This window comes from Panthera onca, chromosome D2, assembly GCF_046562875.1.
Source record: "Panthera onca isolate mPanOnc1 chromosome D2, mPanOnc1 haplotype 2, whole genome shotgun sequence".
NCBI lineage: Eukaryota > Metazoa > Chordata > Mammalia > Carnivora > Felidae > Panthera > Panthera onca.
In genome coordinates, this window is record NC_138349.1 from 25255196 (window position 1) to 25277864 (window position 22669).

The 22669-nt window shown below is 39.7% G+C and overlaps 1 protein-coding gene across 3 annotated transcripts in view; it reads right to left on the reverse strand.

Annotated features, from left to right (window-relative positions):
* Positions 1 to 965: 965 nt before the first annotated feature.
* The window catches only part of CFAP58 (cilia and flagella associated protein 58), a 113153-nt gene continuing 91449 nt past the window's right edge, over positions 966 to 22669 (reverse strand). Inside the window, exons 16-18 of one of the 3 annotated variants that reach the window (XM_060641556.3) lie at positions 9685 to 9804; positions 7206 to 7339; positions 966 to 3025 (exon numbers count right to left, since the gene is read on the reverse strand). In XM_060641556.3, coding sequence (XP_060497539.3) covers positions 2914 to 3025; positions 7206 to 7339; positions 9685 to 9804 — 366 coding nt within the window. In that variant the 3' untranslated portion in view covers positions 966 to 2913. Of the gene's footprint in view, positions 3026 to 7205; positions 7340 to 9684; positions 9805 to 20742; positions 20839 to 22669 lie in introns of those variants that run through there. The other 2 variants (XM_060641560.3, XM_060641559.3) reach the window with 2 other exon arrangements.

Consider the following 22669-nt stretch of genomic DNA (forward strand, 5'->3'; position numbering starts at 1 on the left):
GCTATGCTGGTAATACCTGCACCTAAGAAGTTATTGCTTATAATACCCTGGGCTGTCAGGGTGTGCAGTAAATGAGAAGCAGCGGCAGTATCTTCCACCTTTTCAAGTCTTAATTTACTCCTCCTCCATTTGAACATAAGCCTATGGAGCCTATAGAGTCGCTGTGTCATCTCTTGGAGCGCACGCCATCTTGGCTCATGGGACCTCAGTCATCCACAGAGGCTGACCACCCTTCTCCTCCCCATGGAGAAAAACAAGAAGATGGCAGTTAGAGGCCACCAGGGTCTTTCCTTCTGGACGCTCTGACTTCTGAAGGTGAAAGATCTGTCCCCAAATCACAGTTACAAAATATATATATATATACAGAACTTTTCATGAGGTACTCAATGTGGCATTTCCACAAGATATTCAACTATAAATCACATTACCAAATCTAACTTTATCCCAATATTATAGTGTTATCTGTTATTATTAGTATCATGTGACAATTCTTATTCTTTAATTTCAAAACATAAGTTATCACCATGTAATAATAATAATGGCAGATATTTACTGAACTGTTACTATGTGCCTGACATTGTTCTAATCTTATCCATACATTAATTCATTTAATCCTTAAAACAAATTATTGTTATGATGAGCCAGAACTTGAACCCATCTATACCATAATAGGATACATCAAGAATCACAGATCCCTTTTCCCTAGGGAAGTGAATTTCTCATGGGGTCACCGGGGTGGCTCAGTTGGTTAAGCGTCCAACTTCAGCTCAGGTCATGATCTCATGGTTTGTGAGTTCGAGCCCTGCGTCAGGCTCTGTATTGACAGCTCAGAGCTTGGAGTCTGCTTTGGATTCTGTGTCTCCCTCTCTTTCTGCCACTCCCCCACTCGTGTTCTTTCTCTCTCAAAAATAAATAAATATTTAAAAAATTTTATAAAAAAAAAAAGTGAACCTCTCATAGCCACCCAAGGACTCAGTAGGAGGTTGACAATAGATATATTTCAAAAGTCCCTGAATGGACTGGAAAATCTCCAGTGTTGTACATATGTAATAACTGCCTTGCTTTACCTTACCTGCAAAAGTCTTTTGTCTAAACAAAATATGACCCTGAGGTAAGATAACATCAGTGATTTTCAAAATGGAAATGGTCCCACCATGATTCTTTAGGTCTAAGGTGCTCTTGGCAAATTCTCTGGGGTACATTCTCATCCTCCACACTCCTATATGGTACACAAAGAGTTGATGACCACACCTCATCATAGAGTCACCGTCTACAGTGGAGGGTGATTTCCATCTGTCATTTTTCTCCTGGGACCCTGTGGGAAAAGCAAGAGAGGATGGCACTACCTCACCCACTCCCACTTCCCACCCCCAGCCCTTAGCATTTTCACTGCCGATAGTCAGCAACTGCCCTCTCTGTCTCAGGGCTGCCCCCAGGCTGCTGGACCCTGCTGTGCTGCAGGCAGAAGAACCTTTCCAAGGCAGTCCTTGACCAAAGACTACCAGAATAAGGGTTATAAATACTCAGCTGCCTTCCCCTGAAGGGGACAACTCTGAGATGTCTTTACATTGTCTCCAGAGCCCCCTGCAAAATGTAGCCAGTCTCCCACCATGGAACCTGACTTCAAATTGCACCTAGCTTGATTCCCTTCCCTTCTCAGACCCACTTCCCCACTATTAGTGGGTTTCCTGGGATCACTTCGTGATAAATCACTTCATGGCCATAACTTCCTTGGGTCTGCTTCTGGTGGTGAACTGAGGACATGTAGACAATCCCTCTAAAATCCCACTTCTCTGTATAATCTGAACAAGCATCCTGGAGTCATTAAGTTTCCTGCTCCCTGCAGTGGGGACCTTGGTCCCATAGCACAAATGGAATGATCCACTTGTAATGTCCTTGCTTAACCCTGATCTGCTTACTCCTCTATAATTTCAAAGATCACGGAGGTCAAGTTCTTGTGAGGGGGATGACCATAATGTCCTCACATAATATTACTGAATCAGCACCCTTAATGAGGAGACTTTGAACTGACGTCCAAGTAATTGAGGCTTCAACAGAAAGAAAATACAATGGATTCAATGACTCCAAATGTTGGCACGCAGCCTGAAAGCCAAACAGATCCCGGTCCTATATAATTCTGTTCTCCAAGTAGGAGGTCTAAGAAACGCAAGGTCTTCAGAGGATACCAGCCCAAACCCGTCATTTTAAAGTCTTGGTTCCTCTGAATCAAATCCTATGTTAAACATTTCTCACAGTAGTTTTAAACTTTAATTACATACTCTACCAAAGCAAAGATCAAAATCTCTACAAAGGTTCTTTTTTATTTTTTATGATGAAGTATTTATTAGTATGTCTCTTTGGAATAGATTTTCATACCCCAGGCCTGAAAAGAAATTCCACATAGAAATCATTCTCAAAACACTTTCTAAATACTTGAGAGTTTGTCCTTTTTTCTCACCTCATGCAATGACTTGTTAATGAGGAATAATTAAAATAGATTCTTATTAAAAAGAAATGCACTGCATTTCAAAAATATTTTTTAAATGTAAAACCTATACAGCAATGTTTATAATAGAGAAATTCAGATCCAAAGTTTCATCTATACAGAGTGTCTAGACATAGGGTGCATTTCAAATCAATCAATGTAGTAGTAACAAAAGATCTGCTTTATGCAATGTGTCAGCCTAATTGAATGATATAATTACAATCTGTTAATATCCATGTGGACCAAGCAGAATGTCACCACTCTTTTATGTACATGACGATGATGGTTTTGCATTTCTTTCCATCCTGGAATTTGAACACTGATTTCTCTAAATATTTGTGATCCAAGGGATTTGAAAAAGATTCCTCCAAAACGTTTCAAAGAGAATTTCATGAGCTGCTCTACTGGACCCAGGCAGGAGCTTCAGGTTAGGACTTCACTTTGGATGGCCTGTAGAGGGGAAATCCACCCCCAGTAAAACGAGGGCCAGTTGGCTTGGCCATTGACAGGGTGTTATCCATGGATATTCTGTCCTTATTTCTGTAAGACAGGAGGTGAAAGTTAACTTCCTTACCATCTTTTTTCCTCTTTCTAAGTTTGGTGTTCTCTAAGTTCCCTGGGTGAGTTAGCCATTGAAAACTGCTTTGATTAAAGCTTCCAGTTTTAGACAAAGTGGTTGTTTAAATCTAATTAGGTGTTCGCTGATAACACATAAAATTAGGGAAAGACACAATTAAACGTGCCCTCCTAATGTTGATCTAAATGTGGACATAAGACCTCATTATAACTCAATTATGGACTTGAGACTTCCGACTTGTAATCATCTTCCTGTTTTATAAAACATCTGTTTAGTTCCAAAGATTCATCAGAAGAATCTTTCTCTTGGCTCAGTTATAATGACGAATTCATCATTTATCAACTTTTCTATTTCAAATTTTCAGTGGAAACATAAATATTTACCACACGCGTAAGGTATCTTCATCAAACTTGGACATTTATAAAATACAAATTTTACTATAACTTTAGACAAGCAGAAGTTATTATTAGAAATAGTTTAAGATACAAGAAAATCTGAGAAAGATAAATAAGATAGTACATTGGGCAACAGATAAAGGGAGTCCTGCCCTAAAATCTATAATGTATCTTCTACATAGATATCCTTTAAATACACACACATACACACACATTCACACGTGTACACACACACACACACACACACACACTCAAGTTTCCTGCAGAGGTACCTTAAATTTATACAAATTCCCTATTGTGAATTCAGGGGTCTTACAGAAAACATCTTTGGAACCCCTTTTTAAAAATAAAAGTTAAGCTAATAACTAAGACCAAAACCAATTAGATTTGACAACTGGAAGTGATTTACCTCAGAGGAGAGAATTCCACCTTTTGGGAAAGAATCTGACTAGTTCTACAAACTCTAGACCAGCCTGGGGTTCCAGGACAGGAGAGTCAGAGGCAGGTGGGTGGGGGTGCAGGTCAGGATGGAAACATGATGAAAAGGGTGTTTGAGAAAAATGAAAGAAGGCATAAATGCAAAAGTGGCATGAGTTGCTATTTTATAAAGAGCAAGTGTGGGGAGAACGTCCACAGAGATTATTCTAAATTATTCCATTTGGAAAGAACCTGAAGAAGATTGGTTAATCAATCCAGCAGTTTCTTAGCAGAATTGATTTCATTATTATAAAAAAAAAAAAATCATCCTCCATAAATAGGACAAAAGCTTTAGCCTTGAATGGATCCAGTTAAGAGGATTCCTTCAAGTGCTTGGCAACTTGTCTACCCCCTGACTGCCGGTAGATGCAGCAAGCACCACCTCCTCCAGCCCTCTCTTGCCTTAAATAACCTAAGTTTTCCTTTCTGAAGTAACTTAAGCATAATGCTTCTGGCTTGCTCTAAGCTGACTGATGGGAATGATGTCTCCTTTATATTGCCTTTGTAATGCATTTACAGACCAGCACAATGGCTCCCTCAGCCTTCTCCCTTCCAGTCCACACCATCTCAGCACTCTTGTTCTTGCCTCAGTAAACTTTCATTCAGCCCTTGAATCCTTTTGCTCTTCTCCTATGAACCCCTCTCTCTGTCTACTTCCAGTTTATGGATCCCCAACTAAATGTAATTGCCAATGGCACCCTAACCAGGGCAGAATGACTACAAGTGAGCAATTTAGGGAAAGGAGAGGACAGGTAAAGACAAAGATTCTACAGCTGTGCTACCCAATAGAAGTTTCCACCATGATGGAAAAACTCTCTGTCTAGAGCCTGATGTGGCATCCACTACCTCCATGTGGCTATTTAGCAGTTGAAATGTGACTAGTGCAACTAAGGAACTGAATTTTTAATTTGATTTAACTGTAGTTCATTTTTAATTAAATACCTACAAAAGACCTATGGATGGGGGCCGTGCAATTTTAGTAGATGTGCCAATGGGAGGGACTGAGCCAACAGAATGGCATTTCCGTTGGCTCAACACACTATCAGTGTCCAGAAAACTATGGGTGGAAGGGGATCAATAAGGTCAAAGGTGACTAGGCCAAACTGCAGGACCAAGGTAGGGAAGTTGGTCAGCTCTAGGAAGATAATTAACTGTTTAGCTAAGTGAGCTATTTGTAACTGTGTATACTAGACTGCTGGTCTCCAAAATAGATGCATGTACTCTCAAAAATGAGTAAGATGACCCACAGGGAAGTGCCAAGAAGGTAGTTCAGATTCTGCCCATATTTTGTCTTTAAAAATTAAAAACAAAATCTCAGTTTACTAATATTTACTCACAATGTCATAATAGTATTTTGCATGTGATATACAAATGAAGGACTCCTGGGTGGCTCAGTCAGTTAAGCATCTGACTCTTGACTTCAGCTCAGGTCATGATCTCATGGTTCATGAGATGGGAGTCCCCCACGTCAGGCTCTGTGTTGACAGAGCGGAGTCTGCTTGGGATTCTCTCTCTCCCTCTATCTCTGCCCCTCCCTCACTCACACTTTCTCCCTCCCTCTCTCTCTCCTCTCTCTCTCTAAAGTAAATAAACACTTTTTAAAAATTAAAATAATAGGGGTGCCTGTGTGGCTCAGTTGGCTAAGCGTCCAATTCTTGGATTTCAGCTCAGGTCATACTCTCTCAGTATGCCCTGCTTGGGATTCTCTGTATCCCTCTCTCTCTGCCTCTCTCTAAAAATTGAATAAATAAACATTAAAAATTAAAATATATTGGAGATATAAAACTATTCTACAATAAAATTTTGTTTTAAAACTTAACATAAATATATATTTAATATATATGCATATATTGGGGGGGGGTGCTACAAGTTCAAAAGTGTTTTACTGATAAGAGTGTGCACTAGAAATGCTTGAAGGCCACTGAGCTGGATTCATGCCTCACACAGGAACTAGCCATGTTGACGTCTTACCAGCTCAACCTTGCTGTCCTAAAATAAAACCAGTGTCTCCACTCCAACATTGAGTCACATCATTAATATCAGTGCTTCTCCAGCTTAGATGTGCATGGACATCACCTGAGGACTGATGTTACTGCACATTTCTAAGGCTCATCCAGAGCCTGCTGAATCCAAACATCAGGAAATGGGGCCTGGGAACCTGAATGTTTAATAAATCCCACCAGTGATTCTGTATCGGGTAGTTGCTAGACCCTACAATAAGACAGACCCATAGGAATTAGCTCAAATTTTTAGCAGGATTTTATTCTACCAAGGAGTTGGCATCAGAATGTGGAACAGGGGAATATTCTGATTTACCAGAAGGGCAAATTTTTACTGGCAAATCAATTTGCATCCAGTTACTTTAAATAGCTGTTTGCCACTAATGAATCATAGGCGGATGTACCTCTTTCCCCATGTCCCTGCAATGCCCACGTGAATGAAACACCAAACTTGGCTTAAACCCTCAATGTGAGTACTACAGAATTAACTAGATGAGTTGGGTAATGCCACTCAGCCAAACCAAGGTTCAAATCTATTGATTCATCCAAGTCCACTCTCTCACCCTAGCATTAGGCAAATGACGAAAACAAAGCGAAAAGAACATTTACTCTTCCACATGCAGGCATCCTGAAACCCAAAATGTTAACCTGAGATCGCATTATCATCTCCTAGAAAAATAAGAGCTCACGTCAATACCCCCAGCAGATACTGAAGTCAGTTATTAGACATAAAGATGGTTCAGAGCTAGATTATCTAAAACATAGGTAAAAGTTATTCGTGGGCTCATCATTATCATGGCACAAAATGCATTATTGAAAAGTACAGCTTTACCAAGCCTAAACCCCTTAGCAAAATCACCTGTGGTTTTAAGTGTGGACATGCTTTTAGTTTGTACAAGCCTGGCTGTGAACCTCATTTGCAAACACTGTCATGGCATAATTATCTCCAAACCATAAGAACAGTGGGGCGGTGGGGGCGGGGGGGGCGGGCAGGGAAGACTACATACATTTCCTCTGCTCCGTGTTAGGTCCATCAGTGAGCAGATATTAATGGATCCCTGTTAGGGTCCTAAGGAGAGGCCTCAGTATCAAATGAGACATGCATCTTGCCCTGACACAAACCAGGGGGGGACCTGTAAAATGTCATTTGTTCACCCTGTTACCGACTTTAACCCAGTGGATTCTGTGACTCCATGACTGTCTGCCAATTATTTTCTTATCAGCAGGTAATAGGCACAACAAAATTAGAATAACATTTGACTAATTCTTACTTCTGAGTGTATTCTTTACGTTTCTGAGCTAGGTATTTCTTCTTTAAGTTCATCAGTTCATTGGTAAGTTTCTCGATTTCATATTTATATTCTTGGCTCTGTGATTCGTACATATTCAGCTCCGAAGACAAAACCTAATGTGACAAATAACAGCAGCATTAACAGAAGATATGCAGTGAGACAATATCCTTTCCTGAACATTTTTCCTAATCTGCTGCCATTTACCTCACTGAGGCTAGTGTTACAAAACCACGCCCAAGTCTAACAGCTAATCCTCGCACTTCCGCCAGCTCTCAAGATCTGCACCGAGGTAAAAATCTGACTGAGGTCTGAAGTCTCATAATCCAGTGACAAACTTAACAAAACCTCTGCTTAAAAGAAGTATCAGGCCACATTCAACGAGGCTCACACATGAATGGTGTAATGTGTTTCAAGAATATGGTGAGTAGAGACAGAAAAACTCCCAGGCATGCAGGATAAAATTGCTTTTAAAGCCTTTTTAAAAAGCATTCAGAGAAGTCATCACTAGGGACAGTGATTCATTTGAGGATTATGGTAAAAAATTATTCTGGAATCATCCTGCCACCACCACCACTAAGTAGGCATTCAATTTCTGTGTTTTCCTAGGTTGCTGTTCTGCTAAATGTCTATCACCTCTTTACTGTGCTCTTTGGGACTCTTCACAGGTTCTTTCTTTCTCCAGGCACAGTAACGCTTTCTCCTGAGAAGCAGGGAGCTATGATATGAACGCAAGAGAGTCCAGGGAATGTGTAATAGGAACCCTGATTACCTGCCTCTTCCACTATGGTGTTCAATAGATGCTGCTGGTCTTGGCTGGGCAAGAAGGGTGGGCATTTACTCACCTGACCAGGATATGTAAAGCATTCCTGAGCTAGGGGCACACCTCACAGAAATCAAACGGAAGAAAGGAAGGTTACCATTCTAAGGGGCATGCAACAGACTTAGACTTATTTTTTCCTCTTGCTCACTATTTTAAAAATTTGCACAAAAGGAGGATCTTTGTCCTTTGAGTGTTTACCTGCTTCTAAACTCTTTCCTTTAATCTCTAAGAAAATGATTCTGACTATGTTATCATGAGCTAAAGAGTAAGACTTTCATGTTGGGAGAAAATCTGCCTAATAGTTAAGCAATTAGGAACCAAGGTTCTGTTTCCAAACAATGAATATAGCATTTCCTAAAAGAGTCCAGATAATGAGGACAAACTAGCAGACAGGCTCAGTACCACCACCTCTGAACCTCTTCCACCAGGGGTCATATTTCCTCAGAGCAAAAAAAAATCTAGATTTCCTGAGTTAAACGGTTAAAAATACCAAAAAGCTCCTGTGAGTCATATAATGCTACCCAGCGCTAAGTGTGGCTATCTGACAGTGGCATAAAGACAGACCTGTGAGAAAAGGAGCTTTTATTTTATTTGGAATACTCAATTGTTGAGAAGGGTGAAAATGATCAAAAGATTATGCCTCATGCAAAACTCAAACTACGTCTCAGGATACTCGTGTGAAATAAACACTGTGAGTGAGAAGTTGAAAATTAATGTTCTAATTACACTTCTGTTTCATCTGCCTTTTTAAAGAAGAAGGATGTGCTTGTAAAACGTGCTACTTGTGAAGGGATTAGCACTATAGTAGTCGATTTTACCCCAGGCAGAAAGGCAACAATCATCACCCTTGTCATGCAGGTAAGTTCCAGAATTCAGCTGGCGTGTGCTACATTCTGTGCATGCGTGTGTATAAGACTTCTCTGACGTGCCAAGAATATCTAAGTACTTGTTTGGGAGGTAAAGCTCCAAATATAATGGGAACACACAGTTTCTGAGAAAACTTTTTAAAAAGCACGTGTAATAATAAAACATTCCATCTCCCCAGCTGACGTTCTTAAGTCGCCGAGAAGGGAAATTATGCTAACAGAATTCTAAAATGATTTTACTTTCCTTTCATAGCAACTTATTTGAGAGATGGTCATGAAGGAAGGCCCTGGGGGCTGGGCAGTAGCCCGTGCTTTCTGTACGTTTATTTCAGGTGGAATGGAATTGCAAAAACCTGCTTTGGCACAGTGGTCTGCTTCGGTGGATGATGGTGTTAAAATATTTCCTCTGCTCTTCCCCACCAACCACATCCTCTACCTCATCTTGAGGTGGTCCCTACACACCCCATCCCCCGAATTTCCATTCTGTCACCATCACCCTCTCTCCAACTCTTTCCTTACTCGCTCACCACCTCCTTTCAGGAAACAGAGAATTGTGAGGTCTATTAGTCTACATGCTGGGTGGGGGGGGGGGGTAGCTCTGAGATGTGCCCTGCTCCTCCTGGGACTGGAATTCTAAAAGAAAAAAAAACAAAACAGGCCAACCTCCGTGGAGTGTGGCATTTGGGAGCTGGGCTCCTTGTACTGAGGGCTTGTCCAGGTCCCCAGCAGGTGGCCGTCCTCTGGCCAGGAAAGCACTGAGGCTCCCACTTACTTTCAGCTGCTTGGTCTTCTCCCGCAGCGTGTGACGGTAGATCTGTAGCTGTTCCGCAGCCTCGGGGCCGGGCTGCCGTGCCAGGATGTGCTTGAGTTCCACATACAGTTTCTCTTTTTCCTGGTGGAGAGCACACCCACAAGGGAGAGAATCAGCCCCGTCAAGACAGAGAAAGCGCCTTTGCCAGCACGGTCAGGAGAACGTGGGGCCACCTAGGTGACTTCAGAGTGCCCCATCAAGTACATCCACCATACATTCTATCAAGAGAGCATCGAGCCAACCCTGGCCAATGGCTTAGGATGTGCCCAGCATTTGGATACAAATAATAAGGCAAATGAGGAAGGGAAAGTCTCTGTTACCTAAGCTTATGATCCCATGACCAAGAGACAAGGGCAATGATGCAAGATTGGGGCATGTGCTGTGGCCAGTAAAAGTAGGGAGTGGGGGAGGTTTCACAAAAATGTCATTTGACTTGTTGCTTGAAGAATGAGTAGTAGTTTTCCCCAAGCGAAGGGAGAAAAGAAAAGCTTTTTAGGCCAAAGTCCAGAGTTAGGACAAGGGAGAAGTGAGTCTAGTTCAGTAGGTGCACAGGAGGAAGTAGTGGAGAGAATAGGCTGGGCTCAGGTACGTTCCAGGCTGTATGGTCTGGGAAAGGATAAGCCATGCCTGGGTTTGTCTTCAGAGGAAAAGCTCCAGCAGGAAGGCAGAGAACAAAGTGAAGAGACTACTCAGTGTACCAGGATAAGGAGAAGATGAAAACAGATGGACCTAAGGCAACTAGGTTGGAAAGGAAGTAGATATGAAGACATTCCCGAAGTAGAATCAGTGGGATTTGGTGAAAAATCAGACAAGTGAGGAAGGAAGGAGCAGGGCCAAGAAGACTCCAAGGCTTCTAACATGGATACTTTGGGGGCTGGAGGGTGATGGTGATGGAGGCAGGGAGGCTAGGAAAGAAGGAGTGGGGAAGGAGGGAGGGAATTGTCCCCACATTGTCTCCTGATTACCAGTGGGGTCCGGATATATTGAGCTTGAGATACAGTGGGATATCAACAAGAGGAGTTGAAAATGAGGTCCCAGAGTTTGAACTGAAGAGCAAATTGGAACTGGTGGTGGGTTATGGCTACAGTCATGAGAGCAGCTCCACCAACCAAGGATGGCCTCTGGGGTGGCCAGGAACTTGAGGTCTTTGGGAAATCCAGCATATCAGGGGAGGTAAGGAAGAAAGACACAGAGAAAAGGAACAAAGGAGAGTAACCAAATGTCCCCCAAGCAAGAAATGGCAGCATTTAAAAAGGGAGGCATCTGGGGCGCCTGGGTGGCTCAGTCGGTCCGACTTCGGCTCAGGTCTTGATCTCACGGTCCGTGAGTTCAAGCCCCGCGTCGGGCTCTGTGCTGACAGCTCAGAGCCTGGAGCCTGTTTCGGATTCTGTGTCTCCCTCTCTCTCTGACCCTCCCCCGTTCATGCTGTCTCTCCCTGTCTCAAAAATAAATAAACGTTAAAAAAAAAATTTTTTTAAAGGGAGGCATGATTTGATGGGTCAATGATATCAGATGGGCTAAAGAAAAAACCTGAGAGGGACTGAAAAGGGCCTTGGGGGAGGGCTGTTAGGATGATACCACTGACCTTAGAGAGGTTGCAAGAACATTTGGGGAGCAAAAGTCACAGAGGCTGGAAAAAAATCAGAAGGAGGAAGTAAGGAAACTGAGTCTTTTAAGCAATATAACATGGGAAGAACAGAACCCTGGAAGTGGTTTGAGAGAATAGGTAAAAAGCCATGAAAACTAGGATGTGCACATTTGTAGAAAGAACGGGCTTCCTAGGAACCCAAAGCAAATCATAATTTTGTAATTAAATTTAACCAACAAACAATATAGAATTCCCATTTGTACCCTAAAGTTTAATTGCTTGTAATGTGTTTTCAGATTCTTGAACTAAAGATACTACATACAAGGCAAGATTTATTTCCTAGGCATCTCAGTTCCAGATTCCCATTTCTCTAAACCGCAATAATTTGAACAAACATTGATAAAGACTAGTGTGTCTACTCATTTGTCTCTGTACATATTTATTTCCCTAAGGTAATTGTGTTAAAGGAAAAAAATATAAGTAAAAGCCCTCTCAATAAATGACACATCCAGGCAAATGGAAACTAATTTCTACCTGGAGCTAAGTCTTCTTAGCATTGCCATCAAATAATCTGTTTTTGACAGAGAACATGAGAGTTATTAAAAAAAAATCGGTAAAAGAACATTCATTAACTACTCATTGTTACCATTTGCTTTGGATTTTCCTTTCCCCCTGGCCAAATTATAGAAATTTGCTCACAAAAAAACATGACTCTACTTTCAAAAGAATGTATGTAACTTAAGAATTAGTTGGATGGTGGGGCACCTGGGTGGCTCAGTCAGTTAAGCATCCCACTTTGGCTCAGGTCATTATCTCACAGTTTGTGAGTTCGAGCCCCGCATCAGGCTCTGGGCTGATGGCTCAGAGCCTGGAGCCTGCTTTGGATTCTGTGTCTCCCTCTCTCTCTGCCCCTCCCCCACTCATGCCCTGTCTCTCTCTCCTTCAAAAATAAACAAATAAATAAACATTAAAAAAAAAGAATTAGTTGGATGGAATAAATTCTGGAGAAACATGTATCGAAATATAATACTCACCATTTAAAAAATAATTCCAGAAATGACAAGTAAATCCAAAATCCCACGCAAAAGAAAAAAACTTGAACAAATAGAATTACAAAGTGGTGATTTTCCTTTGTTGAACAACACCTCCCATCACACCTTACAATATAATCTTCCCAGTAAATGGATGTAGCAAGCAATGGGAAAGATGTCAGGAGGTGAGTTTATTTGTTATAGCCACTTAATGCGTGTTCTGTTGGAAAAATAACACTTCTGACAAGGCTTCAAGATTCAATTTGGAGAGGGTAATAAATATGTGGAGAAGCCCATGAAACTGTTTCGTCCATTTGTTTCAGCTCCCCTTCCTCTGTACCAAATCACAGGTAGACTTGAAAAGAACCCCACAATGACAAGGAGGAAGCAATCTGGTTTGGGATATAATAGCATCTTAAACTGAAAAGATAGTCTTACTCCAAGAACCTTAGAATGTTTCCCAGGTGTAACACTTTTCAACTGCTCTTGGCAGGGAGGACAGAGACACAGAGGAGAAAGGCTGGAAGAAGCAAATATTGTTATCTAGTCTCATAAGTGAGCATCCCAAGGTCAACAGGAATGAACGGTGTATCCTTAAGACCAAAGTGTGATAAATCAAAAATCTACTCATGATATACTCATGAATCACTTTTTCCATGTGATGCCTCCTGTGGGGCTTCAAGATACGTTATAACGCTGAAAGAATTTGGATGAAATCATGCTGCATAATTCCTAAGGGCTTCATGATACTATCAGTAGAAGAATGGAGCCAGAAGGTGAAATCAGGTTCAGAGCCAAGTTAGAGCACATCGAGGTAAGAGCCTGACTCAGCTCCCTGCTCTCTGGACCTACACCAGCTGAATGGGCTCTGCCCACACCCTCTAATAGGTGTGTAATCTTCACATACAGAGTGAATGATGCTGCCATTTATCCTGCCTTCTCCTACCACCACTTCCTGGGGTTTTTTCAAGGCTGCAAAAGGAATTGAAATGGATTTATTCTAAAGAAATAACTCAGTGACTGAACAGTGAGAACCCATAAGTGTGGAGAAAAGTGAAGAAGCAGAGTGAATTACCATTAAAACTGTTGGCGTATTCAAAGTCGAAAAGTTCTAAGAGTTAAATAACCCAGGCCAAGTGATGCATGTGTGTTCATGGTGGGTGGAGAGAATCCCAAATGAAACTTCAGGGACCAAGAGAGTGGAACTAGGAAGAGCAGAGGGAAAAGGAGTGGGGGGTACTGGCTAAAATGCATTACCCGGCTTCAACGTGCATGAATTTTGGTCTGTGTTTACAATGGAAAACCTAACGGATGAAAGCAGAGTGAAGGCTGGTCAGCATTAACATTCTAGCTGTGTGTATCATACAGATTTGTATTTTGGGAGAGCATGCTGGTAATTTAGATAAATATGGAGTGTTTGATGGATTGAAGGTCTTAAGTACGATTGTTTTCCAATTTATTTCTCTCCTAACCCTCTACAAGGGCCAACCAAGCTCTTCAAACATTGTGCAATGGTGTGTATAATAACCCCATTTAGAGACAAAGCGTGCAATTCTATTATAAAGAGAATCTATCTTATGCAACAGAGAGACTCATTAGCTGTCCCATGTATATTGTCTCCATAAGCCAGCAGTGGCAGAACCAGCTGCCTTGTGATACATATCCTGTCCTTCTTCGTTAAGCTGCATCCATTTCTTTTTAAACCAAGTCAATTAATTTGTCACTGGGTTAGAAGCACCATATGTCAGTGAAACATCATAAGACAATCATAAATAGTTTACTATTTCCCCACCAACAAAAGATTGCATCTTCAGGTTGGCATTTCTTTATACAGAGTTTGTTCATAATGTACATCAATATTACTTTGTAGCATGCCTCACTCTCTAAATTATTTTGTGAACAGCTATACTGGAAAAAGCCAGACTATTAACATCAGGAGACTAGCTTTCTCTCTGGCTGAGCACAACTTGCAAGCATAAACCATATTATGTCCATCCCTGAAATATTCCCTTGCTAGACATCCAATTCTCCCAGTTGGACAGACTGTCAGACACGGTTATGGATTCTTTTGCTACAAGAACTCTCCGCTAAGGTGTGCCGGATAACAGTATGGTTCATTGTTAATATTGGCTGAGTAGAGTGGTAAGAAATTAATTACAGTATTAGCTTCAAATAATGCTGTCATTACATGGTGACAGTCTGTAACCCCAGATTGGAAACTCCAGACACGAAGTCACTCAGACTTCAGGTCTTTGTATTTTATCTGACAACGAATTAAAAGTCTGCATTCTGAACAGTCTATGCAAATAGGAGTCAGCGCTATTCTGGGTACAATTCAGAGGAAGAAATTGAGTTGCTCACAGAACTCCTTTCCCTACCGAGCTACAATTTCATATTCACTGTCTGTTTACATTCCCTGTCTTTGGCTCTGCATCTTCAGCTGAAAACAGAAGGTAGTTCACATTCAATGTGCACCTTAACACCTCTTTTTCCTCAGCTCGCCTACTTGAGGCAATAACTGACTAAGAGGAACTAATTTATTCTGTTTTGATCTGAATCTGTGCTTGGCAAATGCCAGTGCATTGATTCTGTTCACCCTGGATTCATCAATTTGTTTGGGCGAGCATTGCAAATAATCGCTTCACCCCATGAACTGGCTAATTCATGTGAATCAGGCAGCTTTGCTCCTGATCCAAAGTCACACGCTTATCTATACCTACCAGGGTGAAAGCCACTCACTGGGATGCTTGAATACCATGTACTCCAAAGAAAGAGACACTACCACCTTGTCTTCACTCTAGCTCACCCAATGGGTTCAAGATGAAGTTGATTCTTTTTTCTTTAAATGCCCCACTCACTACTTCTGAGAGAACCAACCTCAGAGAATATACAGAAAATCTCTTTTCCAAAATGTCAAGATATCAGTTCTATTACTTCAGTATTTAATCCATATGAATCCATTCTTTCTCTCCAGTTGCCTTATGAGCCTTTAAGGTCAGAACTATGATGGATCTTTCTATATGTCCCTCATACCTGCTATTGTGTTCTACTCATTCTAGATGCTCAATAATTTTGTTGCTTGTCAGCAAAGTATATTGACAGCAAACTATATCCATCATATTTTAATAATACACATCAACAGAGGTGAGATATATTTATGTTGAGAACTTTTACTTGAATTAGATCAGTGGGTAACAACTCCCAGGTAGCTGAGCTTGTATAATTCACCTTAATGAGCTAGCTGGTCCTATAAACCACATACCTTTGAGTGAAATGTTTTCAACATGTATATTGTGTATAACTCAGGAAAATACTTGATATACAACCTCAATCTCTTAGTAAAATGTTTATAGTGGCTTTCTGATAGTGCAAGTGGTTTCAAATACTTTTTTGAATTCATAAGGCTCGCAACTGTATTCATATTAATTGACTCTGAAGCTCTGTATGTGCATGTGCACACAGACACATGAAAATGCAAGCATAACTCTTAAACTATGTGTGGACTTTTTAAACAGCCTCCTTAAACACAAGAATTCTAATTGCACACATAACTCTTTTCTACAATTAAAATAATGCATTATTTTTGCCTGTTTGTTTGCCTTTAGTTCTTTTTCCATCTTCCCACCCACATCCATAATGTTTAACAAAAGACTAAAGCCAAATTTAAAATCTTAAGCAAACCTGTTTCCCTCTTTGTATAAAGGCAACTCCAGAACACTAATTTATCTAGAAATGCCTCTTTTCGTTAGTAGGAAAATAAATTAGAAACTCTGTATACATATTACATTTCTATCTAGCTTTAGGAAAGGAAAAAACAATGGCTGATACCTTGGGGCTTTCTTGTTTATTAGCTTTATAACGAAAGTGTCAGCTAAACTGAACTCTGCACCTGTCTTGTTTATGATGTCATGAAGTGGTAAAGCCCCCTAGACAGGATGGGAGATGCTGGATCTGGGGATGAAACAGAATTACACAGCTGAGTTCCTTATAAGCAGGAAACTACTTGGTTACACAGTGGTTCTCGGCTCCGGATTTAGATGATTAAGTGTTTTATGAGGCATATGAGAAATCTGCATGCACTAACCTTCACCATTTTGGTAATAATAGGAAAAATGCTTCTGGTGTTTTCTGATATAAGCAACACAAACTTTCTTGAAAGATTTCTTTGCAACAGGTTTTGTTCTCAAATGCAAATATATGTTTGTGAAGTCCTGGACAGAGTATATAATTGCTTAGACCAGCCTGAACTTCATCACCAAGAATGTTGGCTTGTTTTACCCTTCACCTTACTTCACAATGTAATGTATGTGAAAATTTTGCACTTATTAAGTAATGATGGTATTGACTTCTCTTAACCCCTATAGTGAAACACGTCTAGAAAAATTCAAGTTCACTAAATTTTTATTTAGTGCCAGTACTATGCATATGATTGTGCTAGTTTCATACAAAGATAAATAAGGTCTAAACTTCAAGGAGCTCACTTTTCAGCACAGGAAAAACGAATAACTAAGTCACAAAATAAGACAGAGTTTGGCCAGGTCCCCAAAGAGGTGTTAGGAATAGAGTGTGGTGTGTGGGTAGGTTCAAAACTAGAGACAATATTTATTTGGTGGACTGTAGAGAGGGAAATATTTCAGATGGATCTTAGTGGGAATAATAGTTGTAGAAATAATATTTACATTCATGAATTAGAGAAGGGCCTCACTACCAAAGAACAAATTTAATAGATAAAACCACTTAAAGTCCGTCCATTGAAAATGTGACCAATTTTCGTAATAAATACTAAGGGGAAAAGTTTGAAATTTTTTTCCTTGAAAAAAATGATCTAAAATTTGTGTTAAGAATTTCTTTAGGGGTGCCTGAGTGGCTCAGTTGGTTAAATTCCTGACTCTTGATTTCAGCTCAAGTCATGATCTCGCAGTTGGTGGGTTCAAGTCCCACATAAGGATCTGCACTGATGGTACATAGCCTGCTTGGGATTCTATATCTAAATATCTATCTGTCTATCTATCTATCTATCTATCTCTGTCCCTCCCCCCATCTCTCTCTCTCAAAATAAATAAACTTTAATTTTTTATTTAGTATTTTGTTTTATAATTTAAAAATTTGTATTTTAATGTTTATCCATTTTTGACAGAGAGAGACAGAACATGAGCGGGGAATACATAATTTGACACAGCTCCAGGCTCTGAGCTGTCATCACAGAGCCCAATGTGGGGCTTGAACCCACCAACTGCAAGATCATGGCCTGAGCCAAAGTTGGATGCCCAACTGACTGAGCCACCCAGGCACCCCTAAAATTTGCATTTTAATTATAACAATGTACACTTACTGGATCAATTAAAATTATTGGGTTTTGGGGGGCACCTGGCTGGTCAGTCAGAAAAGCATGCAATTCTTGAGTTCACAAGTTCGAGCCCCATGTTGGTTATAGAGATTACTCACATAAACTTTTAAAAAATTATTAGATTTCTTTCACATAGCTAACAACATTATAGTACAATTTGACTTCCCTCATATATCTGACTTCTGCAGTACAACATTTAAAAATTTTTTATTATGTAACAAAAGAACATATAGCATATATAACTGTACAGCATATTAATAAAATGAATGCTCATGATGAACCCATCACCCAATTTATGAAATAGAACATCATCAATGTACTCCCTTCTCCATCCCATCCCTGTACCTACACAACTGCCACCATCAGCCAACATAAGCACCTTCTGAATTCTGTTTTTGTCATTCCCTAGACTTTTTTCACATAGTTTTATTATACATCTATCACTTAATTTTGCTTTGCTTTGAGCTTTATAAAAATACGTCCCAGCACACCTAGTTTTCTTTGACGTACTTGTTTTATTCAACATGATGGATCTAAGATTACTGATGTCATTGTGCATTTCTGTACATGTATTTCATCTGATATTCTGTTGGATAAGAATTCCACAATTCTCCTTCAGTGGGCATTTGGGTTGTGTCCAGGATTTTGTTTTTATCAACAGTGTTGCCATGAACATTCTCACACGTGTTCCCAAGTCCCCAAATACAAGTCTTCCCGGCATCCAGAACTACAGGTGGGATTGCTGCACCTTGAAGATATATACATGTTCAGCTTTGTAAGAGAATGTAAAATGATTTTCCAAAGATCAGTTTCCACTGCTCTACATCCTCACCATTGCTTTGTGTCACCAGGCATCCTTGATCAGAGGCCCCAAACAAGCTATTCCTAGATTCCTATCCACTGAAATCATGAAATAATGTGTATTAAGCTCCCAGATTAGTGGTAATTTATAAGGAAGCAATAGATAAGTAATACAAACATCTTAACATTTGTCCCTCTAGAAATAGAAAAACAATGTCTCAAGGTGGCAATACATTTAATTTCCCTGCTTATAAAATAAGATTGAGCATTTTTTTCAAGTTTAGTCATCATTTGTGTTTCCCCTTCTGAGAAAGGCCTGTTCGCATACACTGCTTTTCCTATTTTTCTACTGTTGCCTTTTTCTTATTGATTTGTAATTCTTTATATATTCTGGGTAAAGATACATAAAGTTTGTGCCTTGCTTTCTTTATGACTTCTTTTGAGGAGCTCTTAATTTTAATGTAGTAAGATTTATCCAGAATTTCTTTTATGGTTAATGCTTTTTGTATCTTAGTTAAGTACTCAGGACCAATTATTTTTAAAAGACTTCCTTTAGCAGAAATATTCAAAGCCCTCATTAATTTCTCCCAAATCCCCTCTTAATCCTTTGATATTTAAAACATTCTGTTTTGAGGTACCTGCACTTATAATTGTTCAATTTTCTTTTTTCCTACCAGATGCTGATTTAACATTGCCTTTGATATGATTCCAGCATTTTTCTAAGTCACTTGCATTGACTTCAAGTGATCTGGCATCTTTTGTAAAGCTTACAACTGCTCTGCATAGTATTTGCATTTCTTGTTGACTGTTAACAACATTGGACAATCTTGGGGCACCTGGGTGGCTCAGTTTATGTGTCTGACTCTTGATTTTGACTCAGGTCATGATCTCATGGTTCATGAGTTCGAGCCCCACATCAGGCTCTGTGCTGACAGTGAGGAGCCTGCTTGAGATTCTCTCCCTCTTTCTCTCTTCCCCTCCCCCTCTGTCTCTCTCTCTCTCTCTCTCTCTGTCAAAAATAAATAAATAAGTAAACATTTTTTAAAAATAACATTGGACAATCCTATTGAAAAAGAGACCAATGATATCAAGATGGGCAAGTTAGTCACATGATGCTGGTAGGCATACCTGAGTAGGTGATAGTCATATAAATGGCAAGCTCATTAATGACTATATTTATATTATGAAAATATTCACTTTCATGAACAATCTCACAATTTGGGAGAATTGGACAAAAAAAATACCTGAAAAGAGTAATAGAAGCAGTCACAGCAGCTCTTATCTACTGAACAGTTACATTGGATGTACCAGGCCAGGTACTCAGCTCAATGTGGTATTTCAATAACTCATCACAACAAACATGAGAACTGATTGCTATTATTCCTATTTTCCAGATGAGAAAGTTGAGGCTCAGAAGTGTGAGTGACTTACCTAAATAAAACAAGAAACTGGCAGAACGAAGATTTGAACCTATATGAAATAGAACATTTCAAAGATTGAGATAAGCATATATCTATACCACCATGTGTGCATATATAGATACATAAATAGATATAGATAGATATGTGTAAATATGTGTGTATGTATATATGTATGCATGTGTGTATATATCTTCATCCTTGCTCTTAAGCTTACTCACACTGCTTCCTAGAGCAGGTGGAAAGTAAAAGAAGGGAAAAATACAAACAAAAGTATAAAGGTAAGGAGATGAGAGCATAAAAACATCCAGTAAGTCTGCAGTATATACAAGAAAAGTTGTAAGTGACTATCTGACTAGAGTAGAAAAGAAGACTATATGTGTTTTGAATGATAGACAGTTGAGTTTGTTTTCAACATGATAGGCAGCAGGAAACAAAGGAGGTGTTGGTGGTAGATAATATATTAATAACAGTAATTTATAAGACATGTATAAAATAGAATATATATAATATATTCTATTATATTATATTAAAATATATAACATAATATAATATTATAATATAATTAATATATATAATATAATATATAATATATTAAAATATATAATATTATATTATATTATATTAAAATCTGTGTGTGTGTATTCTAATATTTTCTTCCAATGCTCAGCAGATAGCCTTAAGTACTCTACATTGGAGAACACTGGTCTAAGAAAATAGAATGAGGACCTACAATAGAAGAGTGGCTTGGGGAAAACTTACAAGGTTAGAAATAGATGCAAGAGCATGGGAGATGGAATTTATTTGACTCAGCAACTGACCTGGCAAGAGGTGGAGGAATCAGAAGTGACTCTGGCATTTCAAGCTTCTGGGTGCCTAGAGATACTGCCACACCATGAATGTGCATACCCAAGCCAGGGAAGCAGCTGGCTGTTCAGGAAGAAAATGGTGAGTTCCATTTTAAGGAGTCAACAAGACATCCTTTGGTAAACATGTATTAAGGAAACTGAGGCTCAGCAAGGCTAAGTAACTGGTCCATGATCACACACCTACAAACTGCAGAGCCAGGATTGTAACCCAGGCCAGTATAACTCCAAGCCTGGACCAGCACACTTTTGGTTTCTTCCCACCCCTTATCAAGCACCCTGCCTCCACCATTCTCAGTTACCAGCCAAACCACAGGGATAGCCAAAGTAGTGATGGATCAAGAAATAATATAGCAGCGGTGTAACTATACATCAACAATGACAGTTGCATAAAGAAAGGACCTTACACAATCAGGTTATTAACACATGCAGAGGGGCCAATGAAAGGTAGTTCAGGGAAATCTTGCTAAATTGGAAAATTCTTTGGAGTAGTACATAGTTTTAAATAAGCCAAATTAAGTTTTATAACAAGAAATACTCTGATGGAATTACATACTCAAAACAAATGAACTTTTTGGCTACAGAGGCATCACAAGAAAATACATGGAGGCAAGACTTGTCAGTTGCGTTTCAGGACCAGAGATGGTCTGCTTAGGCTAGAGTCAGGTGCATGGAGAAAGAGATGAAGTCCCAGACTGGAGTCTGATAATGATGGTTTTAAACATCAGGTATGTTGGTGGAAGGTCCAAAACATCACTACAAGTAGGGAGATAAAGTAACCAAAGTCACAACAACAGAGAGCAAGTAACACCCTCCAAAAAACACCTCCTGAAGGGCCAGGCCCTGGACAGCGTATGACCCCTTATTAACATAGAAGTGCTTGCAGGTGTAGGACATGTAACAAGCTATTAAAACATATAAGGGACAGAAAACTAGTCAAAATGATGAAACAGAAGAATTCTCCTCAAAAGAAATTCCAGGAAGAAATGACAGCTAGAGAATTGCTAAAAACAGATATAAACAATATATCTGAGCAAGAATTTAGAATAATAGTCTAAGATTAATAGCTGCACTTGAAAAAAGCATAGAAGAAAGCAGAGAATCTATTGCTTCAGAGATCAAGGAACTAAAAAATAGTCACAACAAATTAAGAAATGTTGTAATGAGATGCAAAATAAACTAGATGCACTGACAGCAAGGGTGGAGGAAGCGGAAGGGAGAATAAGTGAAACAGAAGATAAAATTATGAAAAATGGCGAAGCTGAGAAAAAGAGAGATAAGAAAATACTAGACCATGAGGGGAGAATTAAAGAACTAAATTATTCAATAAAATGTAATAACATCCAAATCATAGGAGTTCCAGAAGAAGAAGACAGAGAGAAAGGGGCAAAAGGTTTACTTGAACAAATTATAGCTGAGAACTTCCCTAATCTGGGGAAGGAAGCAGACATCCAAATCTAGGAAGCACAGAGAACTCCCTTAAGATTTAGTAGGAATAGGTCCTCTCCACAGCATATCATAGTTGAAACTGGCAAAATACAAAGATAAAGAGAGAATTCTGAAAATGGCTAGCGACAAACAGGCTTTAACCTACAAGGGTAGACACATAAGGGTAGTAGCAGACCTGACCACTGAGACTTGGCAGGCCAGAGGGAGTGACAGGAAATATTGAATGTGCTGAATAGGAAAAATATGCAGCCAAGAATCCTTTATCCAGCAAGGCTGTCATTCAGAATAGAAGGAGAGGTAAAGGCTTTCCAAAACAAACAAAAACTGAAGGAGAAGGAGTTCATGACCACTAAACCAGCCCTGCAAGAGATCCTAAGGGGAACTCTGTGAGTGGAAGGACCAGAAACATTACCACAAGCATGAAACCTATAGACAACACAATGCCA